Here is a 19,019-nt window from a genome sequence, read left to right as displayed (position 1 = left end):
TTGTCTCCAAAAAAAGTCCTTTAATGAGTAATAGGATTGGAGGATCACAAAGATCTCTACCTCCTGAACAATGTTCTCTCTCTCTCTCTCTCTCTCTCTCTCTCTCTCTCTCTCTCTCTCTCTCTCTCTCTCATACACACACACACACACACACACACACACACACACACACACACACACACCCCTGCTGTGGCTTCCAGAGACGAGACTAGATTCCAATGTCAGAGGGCTTCCATGTGGGATTACAGAAGAGCATGGTGGAAGAAGGGAGGGTAGGAGGTTGAGGCTGGCCAGGCAGGACTGCTGCCTTCATTCCTAGGTGCAAACATGACAGGGTGAAGGCACAGATAAGAGCTTCCAGGCCTCACTGGGCTCTGGGCTCACATGGTGACGACTAGCTGGGCGGACCGACTTTTTCCCAATCAAAACAAAAAGATAAATCATTAGTATCAACTGGGTATGTTCAGAGTAAATTATTGAAGTGCCATTGTTATGAGGATAAAAGAAATATAATTGATAAGCCCCACCCACCCTCCTTTTGTGCTTGCATGAACCCTTAATGATGACTGCATCTATCTCACCCTGCAGGTGGGATGCCCCTTCAGGCTGTCTTGGATCACGGTGAAATGTACCCACATGGAGTCAGTCACTCTAGGATATAAAAGCAGGCCTCTGACAGTACACGTCATCTCTAACCCTGCAAGCGCATCTCAGAGGCAGTTGGTCTTCCACTGTGAGACAGAATGAAGAAGGGCGTCTTCCTACAGTTCAGTAGAGGAGCCAGTCCAGGAAGAACAAAGCCAGCCCCAGGGTAAAGGATTTTTTCAAGAGCCTCCTCTGCCTAGGATTCTTTTACGTGGTCACCCATCAGGGAAGCCAGAGGTATTAAGCTTCAGCCTTTCTTCATAGTGGGCACCATTTGAGGGAACAGCTGTGAAGTCTCACCTGCCCTACCTCTGGTCTTGACACACCTTAGATGAGCTAAGGGTCAAAGATGACCCCAAAGATCTTAAGGAGACCAAGAAGGCCCAGGGAAGGTGGGGTCCACCTGCTTGTCTGAGTGACTTCTGTGCTGTAGACTGTTGTGGACCTCAGCACCACCCACCCTGACCTCTAGAGAAATGAAACTACCTTTGCATGAGAGGAAGCAGGGGAATTGCTTTAAGTGTGATTGCAACCCCCCAGACACCCCAAACTAGTTCTTCATCACCATCTGGAAGAAGATCCCACAGGAAACAGAAATCAAGCTCTTACTGCTGACGCTGAACTGTGCAAGAACATGCTGGGTCTGTGGAGAAACTGAGACTCATTGAGCTGTCAAACAGCAGAGCCAAATGACAATAGAGCCAACTCTCCCATGAAACAGTAGCTTGCAGGCTCAGATGTTTTTGAAAGGCAGGTATAAGACCATGTCTATCTTTCTCTATGTTTAATGGTGTGTGTGTGTGTGTGTGTGTGTGTGTGTGTGTGTGTGTGTGTGTGTGTGTGTGTGTGTGTGTAAGGTTTCTCTATTTAGTTCATACTGGCCTTGAATTTGTAGCAATCCTCCTGCCTCTGCTTCACCAGTGCTATAATCACAGGCAGCTTGAATGCCAAGAGATTTGTATTAAATATTAGCAGTGGTCAAATATGTGCACTTCTAGGAAGAAATGTGTACTTCCTTTTCTTTAAAAAATTTTTAATGTATTTTATGTATGTGGGTGTTTTGCTTGCATGTATGGACACCACATGTGTGTAATGCCAACAGAAGTCAGAAGAGAGCATTGGACCCCCTGAAACTGGAGTTATGACAGTTGTGAGTCATCATGTGGGTGCCAAAACTTGAATACAAGTCCTCTGGAGGAGAGATAGGGCTCTTAACCACTGAACCATCTCTCCAGCCTGTTTCCTGTTCTTCTTCTTTTTTTAAGTCTTCCACTTCTGCTGTTTTCATTTTGAAATCAAATTCTTTCCTGAAGACAAGGTCTAACTATCTTCCTTAAACTCCTAGAGCTCCTCTTGCCTCAGTCTCCAAGATGCTGGGCTTCCAGGAATTCAGCGGCCTACGCAGCTTGTGTTCAATGCACACTAGCACACTGAATTTTATTGTATGTACTGAGACAGAGTCTTATTGCCTAGGGTGGTCTTGAATACCTGAACTTAAGATATCCTCATGCCTCAGCCTCCTAAGTAGTTGGAACAATAAAGGCCTGCATGTATGCCTACATACACATTTTAAAATACTTAGATGTGATACAAAAGAATGAAACAGCCTTTTAGAAAACAAATAGCAAAAATTTCCCTTTATAAATTCAGAATAAAATTTTAGGCCAATGTAAAAAATTTTTTGGTGTTTTTTTGTTTGTTTGTTTTGTTTTGTTTTTCAGACATTGTCTCACTATATAGCCATAGCTAGCCTGAAACTCGCTGTGTAGACAGGCTGGCCTCAAACTCGAAGTGATCCACCTGCCTCTGCTTCATGAGTGCTGGGATAAAAGGTGTGTGCCACTATACCTACCCAAGGTAATATTTTAGCACCACTAAAATGGCATTTCTAAGGGATTAGCACGTTCTGTATTTTCCATGTTTATAATATTCTAGCTTATTATAATGGGCACACTTTACTTTGACAATGAGAGAAAAACCAATAAAGCCAAATAATAGGAATTTTTTTAAAGATTTATTTATTTATTATGTATACAGAAGAGAGTGCCAGATCTCATTACAGATGGTTGTGAGCCACCATGTGGGTGCTGGGAATTGAACTCAGGACCTCTGGAAGAGCAGTCAGTGCTCTTAACCTCTGAGCCAACTCTCCAGTCCCAGGAATTTTATTTTTATTTACTTAGGCTGTTTGAAAGATGATCTTTCTTTGTAGCTGAGGCTGACCTTAAACAGAAGATCCTCCTGCCTCTGCCTCTCAAGTGCTGGGGTTATAGGCAGGTACCACCACACCTAGCAAAATGATAGAACTTTTAATGGGGAGAGAAGGAGGTGATTTGATGTTCAGGAACAAATGTGAGGAAGTGGGCGCTTTCCCTCCTCCCTCGCTAAGAATGCACATTGGGGTAATTTGGAGAAGGAGCTGATTACAGCTGGGGAAGGTGCAGGGACTTGTGCTCTTTGTGGCAATCCCACAAGTAGCAATGTGACCTAGAGGAAGCACTCAACTGATGAGCCACATCTGAGCTCCTCACTGGGGGAGCCTAAGCAAGCGTTCCACTGCTGAATCACATTCCCAGGCCCGTTGTTCCATTGTATTCCTTGCCCAGTTCTCTGATTCAGTGGTTGTCATCCCTCTCAATACTCATGACAGAGCAGAGGAACATTAAACTGAGAGACACTTAGCATGGATCACTTCAGGAAGTGGCCCAGCCAGGTCCTAGCACAAGGTGTCTGCTTCCAGAGCCCAGTGGAAACAGTCTTTAGTGGAAGTCAAAAAAGGGGTGGGCTCACACAGACAGCAAGGTACAAGCTGACCTAGAAGGGTGAGCAGGCAGATGTGCAGGGCAGAAATAGCTCTGGCTAAGGAAAGATGCAGGTAGTCAACGTTGGTGTATAATCCTAGAACCTAGAAGGATGAGGCACGATTATGGGCTAGCCTGGAGTATATAGTAAGCCCCCGTTTCAGAAGGAGGGAATGGTAGATTAGTGCATTAGTGCTAGGATGGTGGTGCACACCTGTAATCCTAGCTTCTTGGGAGGCAGAGGCAGGAAGGTCATGAATTTGAAGCCAGCCAGCCTAAGCAATTTAGCAAGATCACATTTAAAGGGGGACAAAAGACTGGGCTATTGCTCAGTGGGAAAAGCACTTAACATGCAAATATGAGGACTGAGTTCAGAACTCTAGAAGCAATGTAAAAAACTCAATGCCATACCACACGTCTGTAATCCCTACTCTCCTTCAGTGAGGTGGGAGGCTGAGAATCCTTGGACGCTTGTGGGCCAGCTAGCCCAAAGCATGCAGTAGTGAACAAGAGACCCAGTTCTCTGACCTACACACTTGTACCATGGTACATATGCCCATACTTACCCACAGGAATGAACACACACACACACACACACACCAAGTAAGTGTGGGAGCTGTTGGTTTCTAGATGTCCCTGTTACCTTCCCTTTATGGCCCTCATGTACTGCAGTTGTTTTCTTACAGTGCCACAGAACCATAACAGAGCCACTTCCCTCGATGTCTGCCTTCAAACCTGCTCTGAGCATGTCAGTCGTCACCCTGTCCCTCCTTTCTAACCCCAGCTTCCTGCAGCTCAGGCCACCACACCCATCTTCAGTTTGATGTGCAGTCTCTGTCACCTTTTTTGTCTCATCTTCCTCCACCCAATGTTAGGAACACTTTTTGCAGACTGCCAGAGAGAATTCAACAGCCACACCTAGCTTGGCATGGGGGGACACACACACCTGTAAACCCAATACACGAGGCTGAGGCAGGAGCAATGCCTGTTTCAGGCCAGTGTGGGCTACACAGCAAAACTGTCTCAAAAGACAAAAACCTCAACAGCAACAGGAACAACTGCTCCAGCCTGGTCCCTGGAGGCCACCCCGATCCTGGGTTGCTGTTTTTTTCTGGACCTAGTCTCCAGTATTGGTGATACCCAGCACACAGTAGAGGACCCACTGGAAAGGACCTCATTCCTCCAAGTGGGAAAAGCCAGTGTTAGACTTGAACCTCTTGGGCCAGTCTGATGCTACACTTTTTAGAATTGGGATTGACGAGAATGACAACTTAAAGGGGTTATTTATTTAATAAGAGACAGCATTGTCCTCCCCAACTGAGGCTCCTTGGAAATAGTACCAGGTAAGTCAGTGACACTGAGCACATTAGAGTTTTCTGGAGTTAAATTCAGAATTAGGACAAGGTAGGAAAAAATCTATGCTCATTGAATAGAAAATGCAATTGTCTGTCAGCGCAGGAACTGAGTGTCTGCAGCAAATTATATTTAGGACTTTATTGTCGCGGGTAGATTGGCTAATGCCTGGTTTTAAGTGTGGGCTTCTAATGCTGTTACTCCTGGTTAACTCTGCCTGCTAGGTAACCTTGTGGAACAAATGACTGCATTGCTTGAATAACATATTTGATCAAATAGGACAATTCTTTGAAAAATTGAGTTCTCTGTGGCAATTTGAGACCTGTAATCAGCAAATTAGATGATTACAGCAGGGATAAAAATAGTCTTCTAACAATGTCCAAGGTATAAATGTGACTTGAATTTCAAACTGCTGAACATGTGGTAGGAAAATGCACGGTTGGGTAAATAGGACGAGACATTATCAGACCTGATTTCCCTTCCATCCCTGCTCTGAGCTACAGCCTAATTTTGTCTGAATATCTTGCAATCTCCTATGCAGCTGAGTTGGAAGGAGGAGAGAGGTGGGTCAGGCACTGTGTTCATATCTTAAAGGGCATACCTGTCTGCCTCAGAAACACAGTCCACATGACCTTAGTCCACATGACTCATCTATCCACTTGGTATGAAAGGACCTCTAAAAGACAGCAAGCTGTTTTACCACCTGGGGAAGATGGCACTGGAAAGCTTTCCATGCCAACATCTAAGTACCAATGTTTTAGGCAGTGGTTAGAGAAATGACAGAGACTCTGGTAAACTGTGAGCTGGGGAAGAGACTGGTGTGGTGGACCAATAGGCTCTGTCCCTATGTCAGATGCAAGAATGTTTCTGCTCTTGATTCTTCAACCAGTGACCTTCCTGATGATCACCTGGCCTCAGCTGCTTTTGGCTGAATGGTAGAACAGAAAGAATGCTGTAAACAGGTCTACAGAGGCATCAGCCACAGACTTGTTACCAGAAGATGGGAGCTTTGCTAAGGGACCTGTCACTCACTAGTGCTTCCCAGGGTTTTATGATGAGCCACAGGAATTACCAAATATTATAGATTTTATTCACCCATGAGGAATTCTTTGTTAGTACAGATGGCATTGGCATTTGACAAGCTCCATGCTAGGCATGATGGTGTATAACTGTAATCCTAACACTAAAGAGGCTGAGACAGGAGGACTGTTTAAGGCCAGTGTGGGTTACACAGTGAGACTCTGTATCAAATATCTAACTACTTTTTTATTTGTTGTAATATAGGATCTTTTTATGTAGCCCAGGCTGCCCTTGGTTGGACTCTCCTGCCTGAGCATCCTGGGTGCTAGGACTACAGGTATAGGCCACCATGGTAGCCTTTGCTTTTTAAGACAGGAGTGCTTCTGCTTGAGACTTAGCTGGGTGTGGTGCACCCCTTTAATCCCAGCACTCGGGAGGCAGAGGCAGGTGGATCTCTATGAATTTGAGGCCAGGCTGGTCTACAGAGCGAGATCCAGGACAGCCAGGGCTGTTACAGAGAAACCATCTTGAAAAACACAACAAAAAGAGAAATAACTAGTTAGGAATAATGTTATTTGGATAGATGTAGACTTGTTTTAAAAGTTTTATCTGTATGAATGTTTTGCCTGCATGTATGCCTGTGAACCACATACATGCAGCACCAAAGGAAGCCAGAAAAGGCATTAAATTTCCTGAAACTAGAGTTATAGAGGTGAGCTGGGAATCAAACCTGGGCTCTCTAGGAGAGCAACCAGTGCTGTTAACCATTGAGCCATCTTTCCAGCCCCAGGTGTAGGTTTCTGATACACTGACTAGGAAGACTATTAAAACTTCCAGAACTAGCCGGGCGGCAGTTGTGCATGCCTTTAATCCCAGCACTTGGGAGGCAGAGCCAGACGGATCTCTGTGAGTTCGAGGCCAGCCTGGTTTACATGGCAAGATCCAGGACAGGCACCAAAACTATACAGAGAAACCCTGTCTTGAAATGCGCCCCCCCAGCCCCAAGAAAACCAGATTCAAGTAAGTTGAAAATAAAAGTGGCACTTACTTGCTCAGTCATCTTCCTGTGTGTATATACAAACTGAGGCAATGAGAAAGTGAAAATATAATGACCAACAAAGGTGATCAAAATGTACACACTAGGCCTAAAGTGATCAGCAGCAGGGCTTTGGGTGTTTCTATAGCCTATCAGAAAATAAACTGCACTAAATGTCCTGACCTCACTTTAGCTATGTCATCTAACTTTGCACCCCATCCCCTTCCTGTCTTTTGAGTAGCCCAGGGTAACCTAAAACTTTGGAACCTTCCACATGCTGGTTCTGCAGGTGTACACCAATGTGCCTAGGTTCATTTCCTTAGCAGCTGTTTCAGGCTATGTTAAATTGTTTAAACAAAATCTCTCATATTTTCTTTAGATTTGGATAAGGGTGAAGAACATGAACTAGAGCTCTGTAATGACCTTTAACTAGTCTGGAGAGATGACACTAATAAAATTCCCTGAGTGTGGAACAGCTTCACTAGCACTGCCTACCACAGCTAATGACTCTAGTGTAAATAGACACCTGTGTAGGGCATTGTAGAAGAGTCTCATGGAAGTCTAGGCTACATGGCAAGCTCTGGGCCAGCATTGGTTGCACTGCAAGACTGTCTCAAAAATCATGAAACCAAGAGAACTTGGTAGAGCCATTCTGAAAGGCAACTTCTAGCTTCTGTTACAAGACAGCATAAAAACAGCTGCTTCAAAGATAGTATTATCTTTATTAAAAATTGATAGACATAGCAGCACTTACAAAACAAGAGTTCATGAAAGGCAGGACATGCTGTCAGCTGACAGTGGAAAAGGGTGGCCTAGCCCGGGTTGTGGGCTCTGTATTCCATGCTTGCTCACAACCACCTGTCCCACCCAATGCAACAGCAACCCAGAACACCCGAGCAGAGGCCAGCAAGACTGTGGCCTCCTTAATTTCAAGCTTTTGTCATGTGTGAAGAGTCCAGTGGGTCAAGTAGCACCCTCCTTTAGCAGCTTCTGGAGCACTCAGTGGTGTTCTGGAGGTGGCTGGTGTACTTGACCCTATTATTAAAACCCCTAGCATTCAATAAAAGCACTTCTGTCCAAGGCCATTTTGTAGACCCCTGCTGCTTTGGAAGAGATGCACCTTTCTGCAGAGCATCTGCAGGGGCTCCCGACTTCCAAAGCAGCACAAGGAGCTCCAGGCAGCTGCTTCTACACCACTGTCTTTGGAGACGATGGCAGGTTTGGTCATTCTGTCCCCTGCTCACTGCTCTGCTTCTTACTGCTCTGTGGGGGTGTCAGGACCCCACTGGGAGGAGGAGAAATCCTGTTTTGTTCTGACAATATGGCTTTCTTTGCTTGGGCTTTGTCCTACATGAAATAAAAGGAAAAGTTGTCATCAAATTTAAAAAAGTGTTGTTTCATTTGATGTACATTTTTAATATGAAGGTGAGTGGGAAAAATAACAAAAATAAAAGTAAAAACTAATAGATCTAAAGTTAGGTATGGTGGCAAACTTGTAATCCTACCACTTGGGAGTAGAGGCTGACTTTTGAGTTCTAGGTCAGCCTGGGCTCTCTATAAGACCTTGTCTCAACAAACAACCCCTCCCACCTAACGTCTATGGTCTGCAGATACCCAGACACAGGATCTGTGGACCAGAAACATAATGGAATTAGGAGAACTGGCCTTTCTGAGGCTCCTGGGGCCTGCCTGAAGAAAAGTGAGGTTGTTCAGGCAACATTGGTTAAGCACTTGTCTGATGGGAACAAGAGCATCACTGACCAGCAAATCCAAGCTGTTGGTATGGGTCTGGATGTTGTGGGAGGCTTCCATGGGAACTCCCCGGAAGTGCTTGAGCTTGGAACTTCCCATCTCCCGGATAACCATGGCAAATGGAACCATCCACTTGACACACTTCTCTACATCGCACCACTGATATCCTGCCAGTAGAGAAGTTAGAGGATAAGTCTAGCTGACAACTGGTCCCTAGGTTGAAGACACCTTGTCTGCAAACTCACAGGAAAAAAAACAACATACCTGACACCTTCTGCATCAGTTCCAACGAGGAGAAATGATACAAGGCAGAAGCAGCAAGGACACCATAAGGAAATTCTAAGCAGCCAACATCCAGGACACACAGATCTAAGAGCTAAGGGAAGACAGGAGTGCTAAGACAGATGCCACATGAAGCTTCTAGAAGCCCCTGGTGAGTTGTGGTGTGCTTCCCCCTCCCCCAGCTCCCACACACAGGATGGGGAAGCAGAAAGTCCACATACCTCTGCAATCTGCACAAAGACCTGCTGTGGGTACTGAGGCATCAGTACTTCACTTGTGTCATTGACATATGCTACTTGGACATAAACATTCAGCCAGGACACAATGGTCATAGGGCTTAAACGCCACTTAAGGGCCTAAAGGGAAAGAGATGATAGTTGTGAAAAGTTCCAAAGATGCAGCTGTAGGCCTTGCCACCACATGTCTAGCTAGAGAAGACCCATTGGGTGCATCCACACCTCCCCATGGGAAAAGATAGATGTGTACACTTAGCTGATGTCTCTCTCTTACATACACACGAAGAGAGAGAGGTATTAATGTGTAACCTGCCTGCATCATCATTAATTCCATGGTAAGAATTTCATCTCCGGAGCAAGCGCCGTCTGTAACATAAGCGAACTGGTGCAACTTTGGAGGGTAGATTTCCTAAAAGGGAACAGAAGGAAGGTGCTATAAGAAGGAAACCATTCCTGGCAGCTTCAGATTAGGCCGTGCATCCAAAATGATTCTGGCATGCTGACACAGAAAGAGGATATACTAAAGGCCCAACACAGGTCCACTTCATCAACCCCAAATATATTAGTTATAAAGAAGTGAAACTGCCAGGTGGTGGTGGCGCATGTCTTTAATCCCAGCACTCAGGAGGCAGAGGCAGAGCCAGGCGGATCTCTTGAGTTCGAGGCCAGCCTGGTCTACAGAGTGAGATCCAGGACAGACACCAAAACAACACAAAACAATAAAGAATGTTAAAGAGTTGTTTACCTCAAGTTTAGAAGCAATAAATAAGGCTGAAATCCCAATAAGCTGTAAAAGCGTTTTTAAGATATTCTGTTGTGACGCCATGTAACGATCAAAGAAGTCCTGCGCCAAGTAGAACGTCTCCCTATGAAGCTTATAGACTTCGCACACCTGGAAGAGGGTTCCATGTTAGAAGAGCTTCTTAGGGTACAGCAGAAGCAAACTTGCTGAGTTCTGACATAGTCAAAATGCTAACTACTTTTCTGACTGAGAGCACTGTGACCTACACAACAGCGAGAGCCAATCAGACAGGCTCAGTCTGATCAAAGTGGCATTTTCATAGACCAATCCCTACCCTGCAAAGCCTACAGTGCTCAAAGAATGTAACCCCCATTTACAAGCTTCATTGTGACTCAGAGAAAGAACTAGTGTATTTCTTCACAGCTGAGCAGTACCAGTTACATTTCCTTTTTAAGACAGGGTCTTACTATGTAGCCCTGGCTTGAAATGGAACTCGCGCTGTAGACCAGGCTGGCCTGGAACTCAGAGGTCCACCTGCCTCTGCCTTCCAAATGCTGTGATTAAGACTGTGTGCCACCACATGTAGCAGCTTATATTTCCTTTTGCAGTGGTGGGGACAGAGTCGTAGGATTACAGGCTTGTACCATGATACGTGGCTTATACAGTGTTTCCAGCCTGCACAACTCTGTGCTCAAAGCATTTCTAGAAGATACTAGAAACAAGAAAGCAGATTTTGGGACTGGAGAAACAGCTCAATGTCTAATAGCAATTGCGGGTTCTCCAGGACCCAAGTTTGGTTCCCAGCACCCAGTGATCGGCTCACAACTGCCTATAACTCTAGCTGACACCCTTTTCTGACCACCGTGGGCACCCAGATAAAAGTGGCACACACAGATACATATAAGTCTTAAGAAAACAAAACAAAACCTGTGGTGGTATACATCCATAATCCTACTACTTGGGAGGTGGAGGTAGAAGTTTACAGTTAACTTTGACTCCATAGCAAGTTCAAGGTTAGCCTGGGCTATATGAGAGAGAGAGAGAACCTGTCTAAAATAAAACTGAGACTCAAATTTAAGCAACTTGTCTGATTGAGGCCCATCGATGTAGATGTCAGCAGAAAATGATTCTAAATCTGTCTGGTACCACTAGGATGCATGTAAACTTTGGACACTGGCTTTCCAAAGAGTAGATGGCCCCATAATACAAGTTACTTATACACTCCCTCTACATACTTCTGAAGGTGAACCTGCTAAGATAATTCTTCCACCTTTCAAAGAAAATGCCATTTCTTACTCACTGCAGGTACCTAGAAAGCTCCTTGAAGCCAAGCACCATGTGTGATTCAAAGTTCATCCCCAGTAAGGTGTGTAGCACTAGTCAAATCTCACTGTCTGTTGGCAGTACTAACGATTGAGCCTCGGGGCTCAATGTGAGGCCAATGCACCAACTACAGCCAGAGCTTCAGCCTTTAAATTTCCTTTTTAAAAAATGTGTTTAATGATTATCTTGTTAGTCTGTCATACTTTTGAAAATAGGGCATTTGTTTGTTTCTTGAGCTGCCTGAAATGGAACCTAAGGCCTGGAATATGTAGTCAAGCTCCACTCCAGCCTCATGTACCTGCTTATTGATCAAAAACTACACATAAGTAGGGAAATGATTCTCAGTACAATTAGAACAGCCAGCCTGTTAAGAAATCCTTCTGGGAGCAGGACTGTAGTGGCACATACCTTTAATCCCAGCACTTGGGAGGCAGAGGCAGGCGGATCTCTGTGAGTTCAAGGCTAGTCTGGTCTACAGAGTGAGTTCCAGGACAGCCAGAGCTGTTACACAGAAAAATCCTGTCTTCAAAAACAGAAACAAAAACTTTCTGGGAGGAAAGAATGGACTCAAAGAATTTAAAGTCACCTGTGAGATCTGACTGCTGCAGATAACCTGTCCATGTAAGACTACAATTAATGACAGTGACCACTGCACAGCTGATATGTACATTCCAGGAGACATCTTTAAAAACAATTTAGCACATATATAGATTGCAGTAGCACAGAAAGATCTAGCAATTGTATGCCAGTGGCTAAGACAATCAAGCTCACCTCCATTAGCCAATCCAGAAGAACTGCTCGCATCCTTGCCTGCAGGAGAGGATGGCGCTGCAGAAAGTGCTCATCTCTTAGGTAAATCTTTTCCTTGTTTAACATGATCCTCCAAACCTCTTCTCTATTGCCCCAGCTGTAAAAAGAAAAAAACCACAAAAACCTCAGATAGATGTCAGTCTGCATTCATACTAATGTGGACTAGAAAGACAAATGACATCTCAAAGCCATGGATCAAAATCAACACCTACTTCAAGACTGGAAGTGGGGAGGCTCTGGGTGGTCTAATCTTCCGAGGCTGAAATGCAGTCTTCGGGTACTCAAGTTCATCATCCTCTTCTTTGTTAGGGGTGGGGATGAAAGAGCAGGGGTCCACAGATGCTGAATTATCATCCAAAGGCTGCCAACGAAACACATTGCAATGCGTTGGATGAAAACCAGTACCTTGTCCATTCATTAACTGGTAGATAAGCTGGGCTTGGCATACTAGCCTTTGTTAAGATGGAGACAGCGTGGATAAGCAAAAGCCACAGGCATGCCTCGAAGCTTCCATGTCACTTCTTAACTAGTTTAGGTCACATGGACATCAAATTAAGTATTTGGGTGGCCAGCTGGACACAAGAGAGGTCAACTTATATTACAAAAAAGACTGGCCATATATATCCAACAACAGGAACCTCTGGTTCTACATAACTCAAGACAAATCACTACTTCATTAGAACCAAATCAAGTTGTGATCACGTGTCAAACTAATGAGTCCATAGAGATGATTTCATTTCCTAATAAAAAGCCCATATTTTGATTTTTAAGTTATAAAGCAGAGACCAGGGATTGGAGAGATGGCTCAGAGGCTTAGAATTCTGGCTGCTCTTGCAGGGGACCTGTATTTGGTTCCCAGAACCACATGGTGCTAACTCTAGTTCCAGAGGCTCCAGTGCCCTCTTCTGGCCTTCTCAGGCACCAGCTACACACAGTGGTACACAGACATGAGATAGAGGCAATATACTCACACATAAAAAATAAATTAATCTTAAAAAGAAAAAAAGCAAAAAACCAAAAACCACAAAGGTATTAAGCAGATAATGAATCTGCTAGTGTGGAAGCCCTTTGAATCTAAGACTTGCATCATTTTATGTACTGATTAATTCATTTGTTGACAGGGTCTTGCCTATGCAGTCCAGGTTGGTCTCTAATTCATGATCTTCCTGCCTCACCTCTTAAATGTTGATTAGAAGAGCATACCAGCATACCACCTATCTACCACTAGCAAGGTACCTAATTTTAAGCAAAGGCCACTAATGTGGACAAGAAAACAAAACAGGTAACTGAGATGTCTACCTGAATTGAATGCCTCTTGAAGCTTTTGCAGCAGCCAGGCCACTTTTGCAGGAAGACCAGATTTTGAATCAGTGGGAAGAGCAAAGCTGCATATAGCTCCTCTCTGCTCAGTGTAAAGAGAATCAGGCATACAAATTATCCACAACAGCTCCTGCCAGCTGTTCGAGAAAGGCAGCTTCCTTTCAGTTCTGGCTTTGCGTGTTTGGTAGCATCACCAGCACTGATTCAAAAGGTTCATATTACCACTATAGGAAGTTGCTCTTCATTCAAGAATAAGTCCTTCTGAAGGTACAAGTTAAGTGCCACCCTCCACAGCCTGATGGCTGGCACATCTGGGAACAGGCCTTTAGAGATAACTTCAGTAGTTTCCAACTTGCAGTTCACAGACAAATGGGCTCCCAAGTTTGCTGTGGGATGTTCTGTATGGCAAATGTGTTGCTAATTAGTCAATAAATAAAACACTGATTGGCCATTGGCTAGGCAGGAAGTGTAGGCGGGACAAGGAGGAGAATAAACCTGGGAAGTGGAAGGCTGAGTCAGAGAGACACTGCCAGCCACCACGATGACAAACAGCATGTGAAGATGCCGGTAAGCCACGAGCCATGTGGCAAGGTATAGATTAATGGAAATGGATTAATTTAAGCTGTAAGAACAGTTAGCAAGAAGCCTGCCACGGCCATACAGTTTGTAAGCAATATAAGTCTCTGTGTTTACTTGGTCGGGTCTGAGCGGCTGTGGGACTGGCAGGTGAGAGAGATTTGTCCTGACTGTGGGCCAGGCAGGAAAACTCCAGCTACACAAGTTGGCTTTAGAAGCCAGTGGATAAGGCAGAATAATTAAGTTTGTTTTTGAGTGTATATCAAGTTTCACAAGATGCCAGATCAGCCTGATTTTGAGATCAACTGCAACTATGGCTCACCACCTTTTATCCTACTGCATTTTTTTTCTTATGCAAAACAAGTGGAAAAGTAACTTTGACTAGTATTCAGCTTCAAATAAGAAAGCTATGTCTTGCCAGGCAGTGGTAGCACACACCTTAATCCCAGCACTCAGGAGGCAGAGGCAGAGGCAGAGGCAGGCAGATCTCCATGAGTTCAAGGCCAGTCTGGTATACAGAATGAGTTCCAGGACAGCTAAGGCTACACAGAGAAACCCTGTCTCAAAAAACCAAAGGGGGAAAAATGTTTTGCTGGGTGTGGTGGGTCATGCCTTTAATCTCTGCACTCCGGAGGCAGAGGCATGCAATCTATGAGTTTAAGGTCAGCCTGGTACAGAGTGAGCTCCAGGCCATCCAAGGCTACAAAGTGGGACCCTGTCTCAAAAAATGGACATACGCCAGGCGGTGGTGGTGCATGCCTTTAATCCCAGCACTCGGGAGGCAGAGGCAGACAGATCTCTGTGAGTTCCAGGAAAGGTGAAAAACTATACAGAGAAATCCTGTCTGGTGGGGGTGGGGGTGGGGGTGGTGGACATGCAAAATAGATTTTATTATAACAGCACATTCTTGTCATTTAGAATAACTCAGGTGGTAGGGTACATGTTTCTAATCCCAGCACTCTGAAGGCTGTGGCAGGGGATCACTGAGTTTGAGGTCAGCTAGGGTCACATATAGGGACCCTTTTCAAAAATAAAAATATAGTAGCTGAAGAATCAAAGATCTTTGTGGATGTTCAGTATCATTGAATTTAATACGACTATTCTCACTGGCCCAAAACTGTTAGGCTGAACTTGACTCCACAGAAAAATTCTATGCAATTAAAACACACACACACACACACACACACACACACACACACTCCACAAAATTACCTATACCCCAAATTCTAACTTCATGAATCTTCACAGAAAAGGAAAAATACTGAACATCAACAGTTGTTTTTAAGCTATCTACTCTATAAACTCATCTCTGGACAACCATGAAAATGCCTTCTCATAGGGAATGATGTGACAGTCTCAACTGGATCCTTGCTATTGCCCCATTCATGTGCTACAGCTATCATCTCCAGTCCTTTCCTGGACACTCTAAGCACTGCTGTGGTTATTCCTGAGAGCAGAAGTGAGCCTGAATCTCCATAAAGCCAATATGGATGCCTTGGCTTCATTTTCACTTGGAAACTTTTGTCGAAAACACAGCTGGCAACATGAACAATCTTGAATTCTCCAAAGCATGGTTTATCTTTAATAATAATAATAATAATAATAATAATAATAATAATACCCAGCTTGCTGAAGGTTTTCTTTAAGGGGAGAAAAGAGAATGTGGGGTGCATTTCCTTTCTTCAGGGGCTATTTTTTTTCTAACAGGAAGAGAAACTGACCCCTTTTTAATGGCTAGTGGGGTCCTCCCAATGTCCCTATGGCAGACATCGTTGCTCGGAAGGCATTATTCAGAACCATCTGCCTCTCCCTGCTCTACAAGTCACTGCTAACCTCTTTGGGACAAGAAATGAGGTCAACAGAATATTGTTCCTGCTCAGCGTTATCTGTGATGAAGGCCGAAGGTCTCACCAGCCACTCTGAAGATAGGCTGTTTCCCCCATCAGAGCCATAACTATAGTCTCCAGCCATTTCTGGAGGCAAAGAGATAATACAAGCTCCCTCTGCAAGGATCCACTGATATTATGATACCATGCTGCATTTGAAAGATCTGGCAGGCACAGGAAGGACAGAAGAAAATGGAGCAGCCAGTGAAACACTGGTTGAGACATACGTCATTACAGACCCTTGCTGAGGCCAGGCAAAGCCCAGACAGCAGTGATCAATGGAGTTAAGTGATAGTGGAACATTCTGGGCCACAAGAGGAGAAACGTTTTAATTTTTGTTTTTCAACAGAATCTCACTATATGGTCTGGGCTGGCTGGAACCCACTGTATGGACCAGGCAGGCCTGGAATTCACATCGCCTGCCTTTGTTTCCCTACCGCTGGGATTATAGAACTGTACCATCATACTTGGCAAGAGGATAAAAGTCTGAAATCTGACCTAAAGGGATGGAAGAAGTCTATATTTGACACAATAAAAGCCACACAGTGGATGAGGGAGAAGTAGTTGGGAATCCAACCCCCCAAGTCACTAGCCTTTGGCAATAAGGCTATAGGCCCAGCTCTGCTGGCTTGCAAAGGGCTCTGGGTTGCCTTCTGAGTCTCAGTTTTCCTCCTGGGCTTAGAGAGGACCAAATTATATGATGCTCATTCTGGTTCCTTCAGGTATCAGTACCTGTAACCTCAGAGGTGCTACTCAAGAAACACAAGCCCTTCCTACAACCCCAGGCCCAACAGAAGCCAGGCCACACTGACAGGCTCTGTGGTTCAGCCATGTGGCCTGCGGCTCAGGTTTGGGAAACTTGGAAGAAAGAAAGCATGGAACTCAAGCGGCAGAATTCGTAGGCCAGCAGACCTACCTGACTGCTATCCTGGCTTTTCACAGTCTTGTCAATCTTGGAAATTTCTTCATCTGGATCTTGCAAAAACTAACAGAAACAAAAAAATCCCAATCCACCAAGGGAACACACGGAGCAACCCAGAGACAAAAACACGGAGAGAAAAGGGGGAAAAAGTTTGTTAGGTTCTGAGTTACATTTAACTAAAGGAAAACTCCCTGTCAACTAATTCTCTTCACTAGTAGGTGGGAAGACCCAAAACTGGTACCCAGGTAAGATGGAATGGTGGGGGGGTCCTCCCAACCTGTGTCCTTTGTACTCACAACGGCCACATTCGCCTTCCTTTTTCTGGAGCGGACCGAGAAGTCAGGGCCACCTTCTTCTTTCATGCTACTGTGGTCCTTCGCATTTCTGCAGAGGCATGGTGTCACGGAGGTGCTGCTCCCCAAAAATCTCAGGCCGCCCCTCCCCCACCGCTACTCACCCTTCCCCTCCCGCAGCAGCGAGGCCACTCACCTCTCCTTCCTTTCCCTTGGCATGGCGCAAAGCTTGAGTTCCGAACTCAGACCTGGGGAGCGGGGGGGACACCAAGCGGGCATCGTGGTGAGCACGGCCCGCAGAGGAGACCCAAGTCCGCCGGTCCGTCCCCGGCACCCCTCCCCCCTCCCGCGCGGGCGGCGGCGGCGGGAGCCTCCCGGGCCCGGAGGCCGGCCGGGAAAATGGCCGATGGGCCCGGGTGGCTTGTCACCCGCGGGCACCGCTGGCAGCCTGCGATCCCGGGTCCGAACCTGAGGTTGGGGGTGGAGGCCTAGACGCCCTCCCAGAGGACCCCCGAGCCATCAATGCCTTCGGGGCCGGGGCTGCCTATGTCCCCTTCTACACCTCCCCCTAACCCGTCTCTCACAGCCACCCCGGCCAGGGCACCCCAAGCTGATACCTCAGGGGACCGGGCAACCCGGCCTCGCCCCACCCCCACCCGGGCCCGGCCCGGTTCGGTCCGACCAGGTCCGGACGCTCGCGGGTCGCGGGTGTCCCGGGAGTCTAGGTAGCCCGTACCCGAAGCTGTGTCCGCCGCAAGCAGGCGCGCTCAAGCGGGCAGGAGGCCGACGACGGGCGGGAAGCAGGAGGCGGGAGGCGGCGGCCGAGCGCGCGGCGCTGGCGGGATCCGCGCCTGCCCCCTACACCGCGCTGGCTGCCGAGCCGGCTGCTCCTGCGCCCGGCTTCGAGCGGGACATTTAAAAATCCCAGCGCGCGGCACCGGCCCCGGCCCGCCCTCGAGCCCCGCCCCGCGGGCTGCGAGCCCTTCAGCGGCCGCCGCAGGCCCGGGGCCCGCCCCGTCGCCGCGCGGGCCAGCGAGGCGCTCTGACAGGGGCGTGGCCTGTAGGTGGGCGTAGGTTTGCTGTGGGTGTGGTCTTAGAAAAGGGGCAGGAATAAATGACAAGGCCTGCGCGCCAAAGGGGCGTGTCGCGGGCGTGGTGGGCGGGGCCTGCGCGGGGCGGGACGCGGGAGAGTCGGCTGGCGCGAGCGGCTGCGGGGCGGGCTGGCAGACGCGGGAGAATCTTGGCGCGAGCGCTCGACGTGTTCCGAGTGTGCGGTGCCACGAGGAGCCGCGCGAGTGGAATGTCAGCTCGGCAGATCGCAATGATCTCCCGCCGGGTTTGGCGGGAGGGATGTACGAGAGGGCCGGGCGCAAAGAATCTCCGTCCGCCTGTCTCCTGCGCGCGCGCGCGCACTCTCCCTCTTGGCGCGTCTTCCCCGCCCCTGAGACGCAGAGTTCCGGGCCCTGAGTCCCAGGCGTGGATGTCTCCAAGGTCACAACAGCGCGTGGCACCTGGGACCAGAATCAGGATTCAGGCTGCTGGTGTGAGGTCTCCTGTGGACCAGAAAGTATAATCTGTCAATGCCTCTTGGTTCATTCATTCATTCTATCTATCATTCAGCTATCCAAGCACCTTCCTGTGCCTCTAACACACATTCGCCCAATCCGCATGCAATCAGGCCTCTTTGACCCCTCTCCACATGAAGTGAGGCGGTCTCCAGCCTAAAACTTTACTCCAAATGTTTTCATTAATCTCAGAATAAGCACATGCCTCACAACGTGAAGTGACCCTCACCCTCTCAGACCTAACCTTCAGTCAGCCTTCCTTCCGCCTGAGCTGCTGAATCCGGTGCCCTTTCTCACCCCAGGGCCTTGGAGCTTTCTGTACTCTGTCCTGACCCATACCGGCTGTTTGTGCTTCCGGAAAACTTGAAGGTCTTTAGTGACCACTTCATCTCAGCATACCTTTTCCCAGGACCGCCTCTCCAGTTATGCTGTGGCAAAGCGCGTTTCCCTGAGTCTC

The 19,019-nt window shown here is 47.0% G+C and overlaps 1 protein-coding gene and 1 long non-coding RNA gene across 2 annotated transcripts in view; one reads left to right on the top strand and one right to left on the bottom strand.

Moving 5' to 3' along the window:
* Positions 1-7,440, top strand: part of LOC128125457 (uncharacterized) — a 48,187-nt gene extending 40,747 nt beyond the window's left edge. Inside the window, exon 3 of the long non-coding RNA XR_008223164.1 lies at positions 589-7,440. This is a non-coding gene — a long non-coding RNA (uncharacterized LOC128125457). The remainder of the gene's footprint in view (positions 1-588) is intronic.
* Positions 7,441-7,557: 117 nt separating this feature from the next.
* Positions 7,558-17,975, bottom strand: Ccne1 (cyclin E1). Its single transcript, XM_052762889.1, has 12 exons — positions 17,734-17,975; positions 17,194-17,245; positions 17,001-17,088; positions 16,699-16,767; positions 12,213-12,361; positions 11,962-12,097; positions 9,871-10,017; positions 9,439-9,534; positions 9,111-9,245; positions 8,872-8,983; positions 8,617-8,774; positions 7,558-8,202 (listed from the first exon to the last, which is right to left on the bottom strand). Exons 2-12 carry the CDS (start codon positions 17,214-17,216, stop codon positions 8,080-8,082), a joined length of 1,236 nt encoding a protein of 411 aa, XP_052618849.1. The 5' UTR covers positions 17,217-17,245; positions 17,734-17,975; the 3' UTR covers positions 7,558-8,079.
* Between the last annotated feature and the right edge of the window lie 1,044 nt (positions 17,976-19,019).

Source organism: Peromyscus californicus, unplaced genomic scaffold (genome assembly GCF_007827085.1).
Source record: "Peromyscus californicus insignis strain IS unplaced genomic scaffold, ASM782708v3 Scaffold_4__1_contigs__length_199733344, whole genome shotgun sequence".
NCBI lineage: Eukaryota > Metazoa > Chordata > Mammalia > Rodentia > Cricetidae > Peromyscus > Peromyscus californicus.
This window is presented reverse-complemented; position numbering and strand designations above follow the sequence as displayed.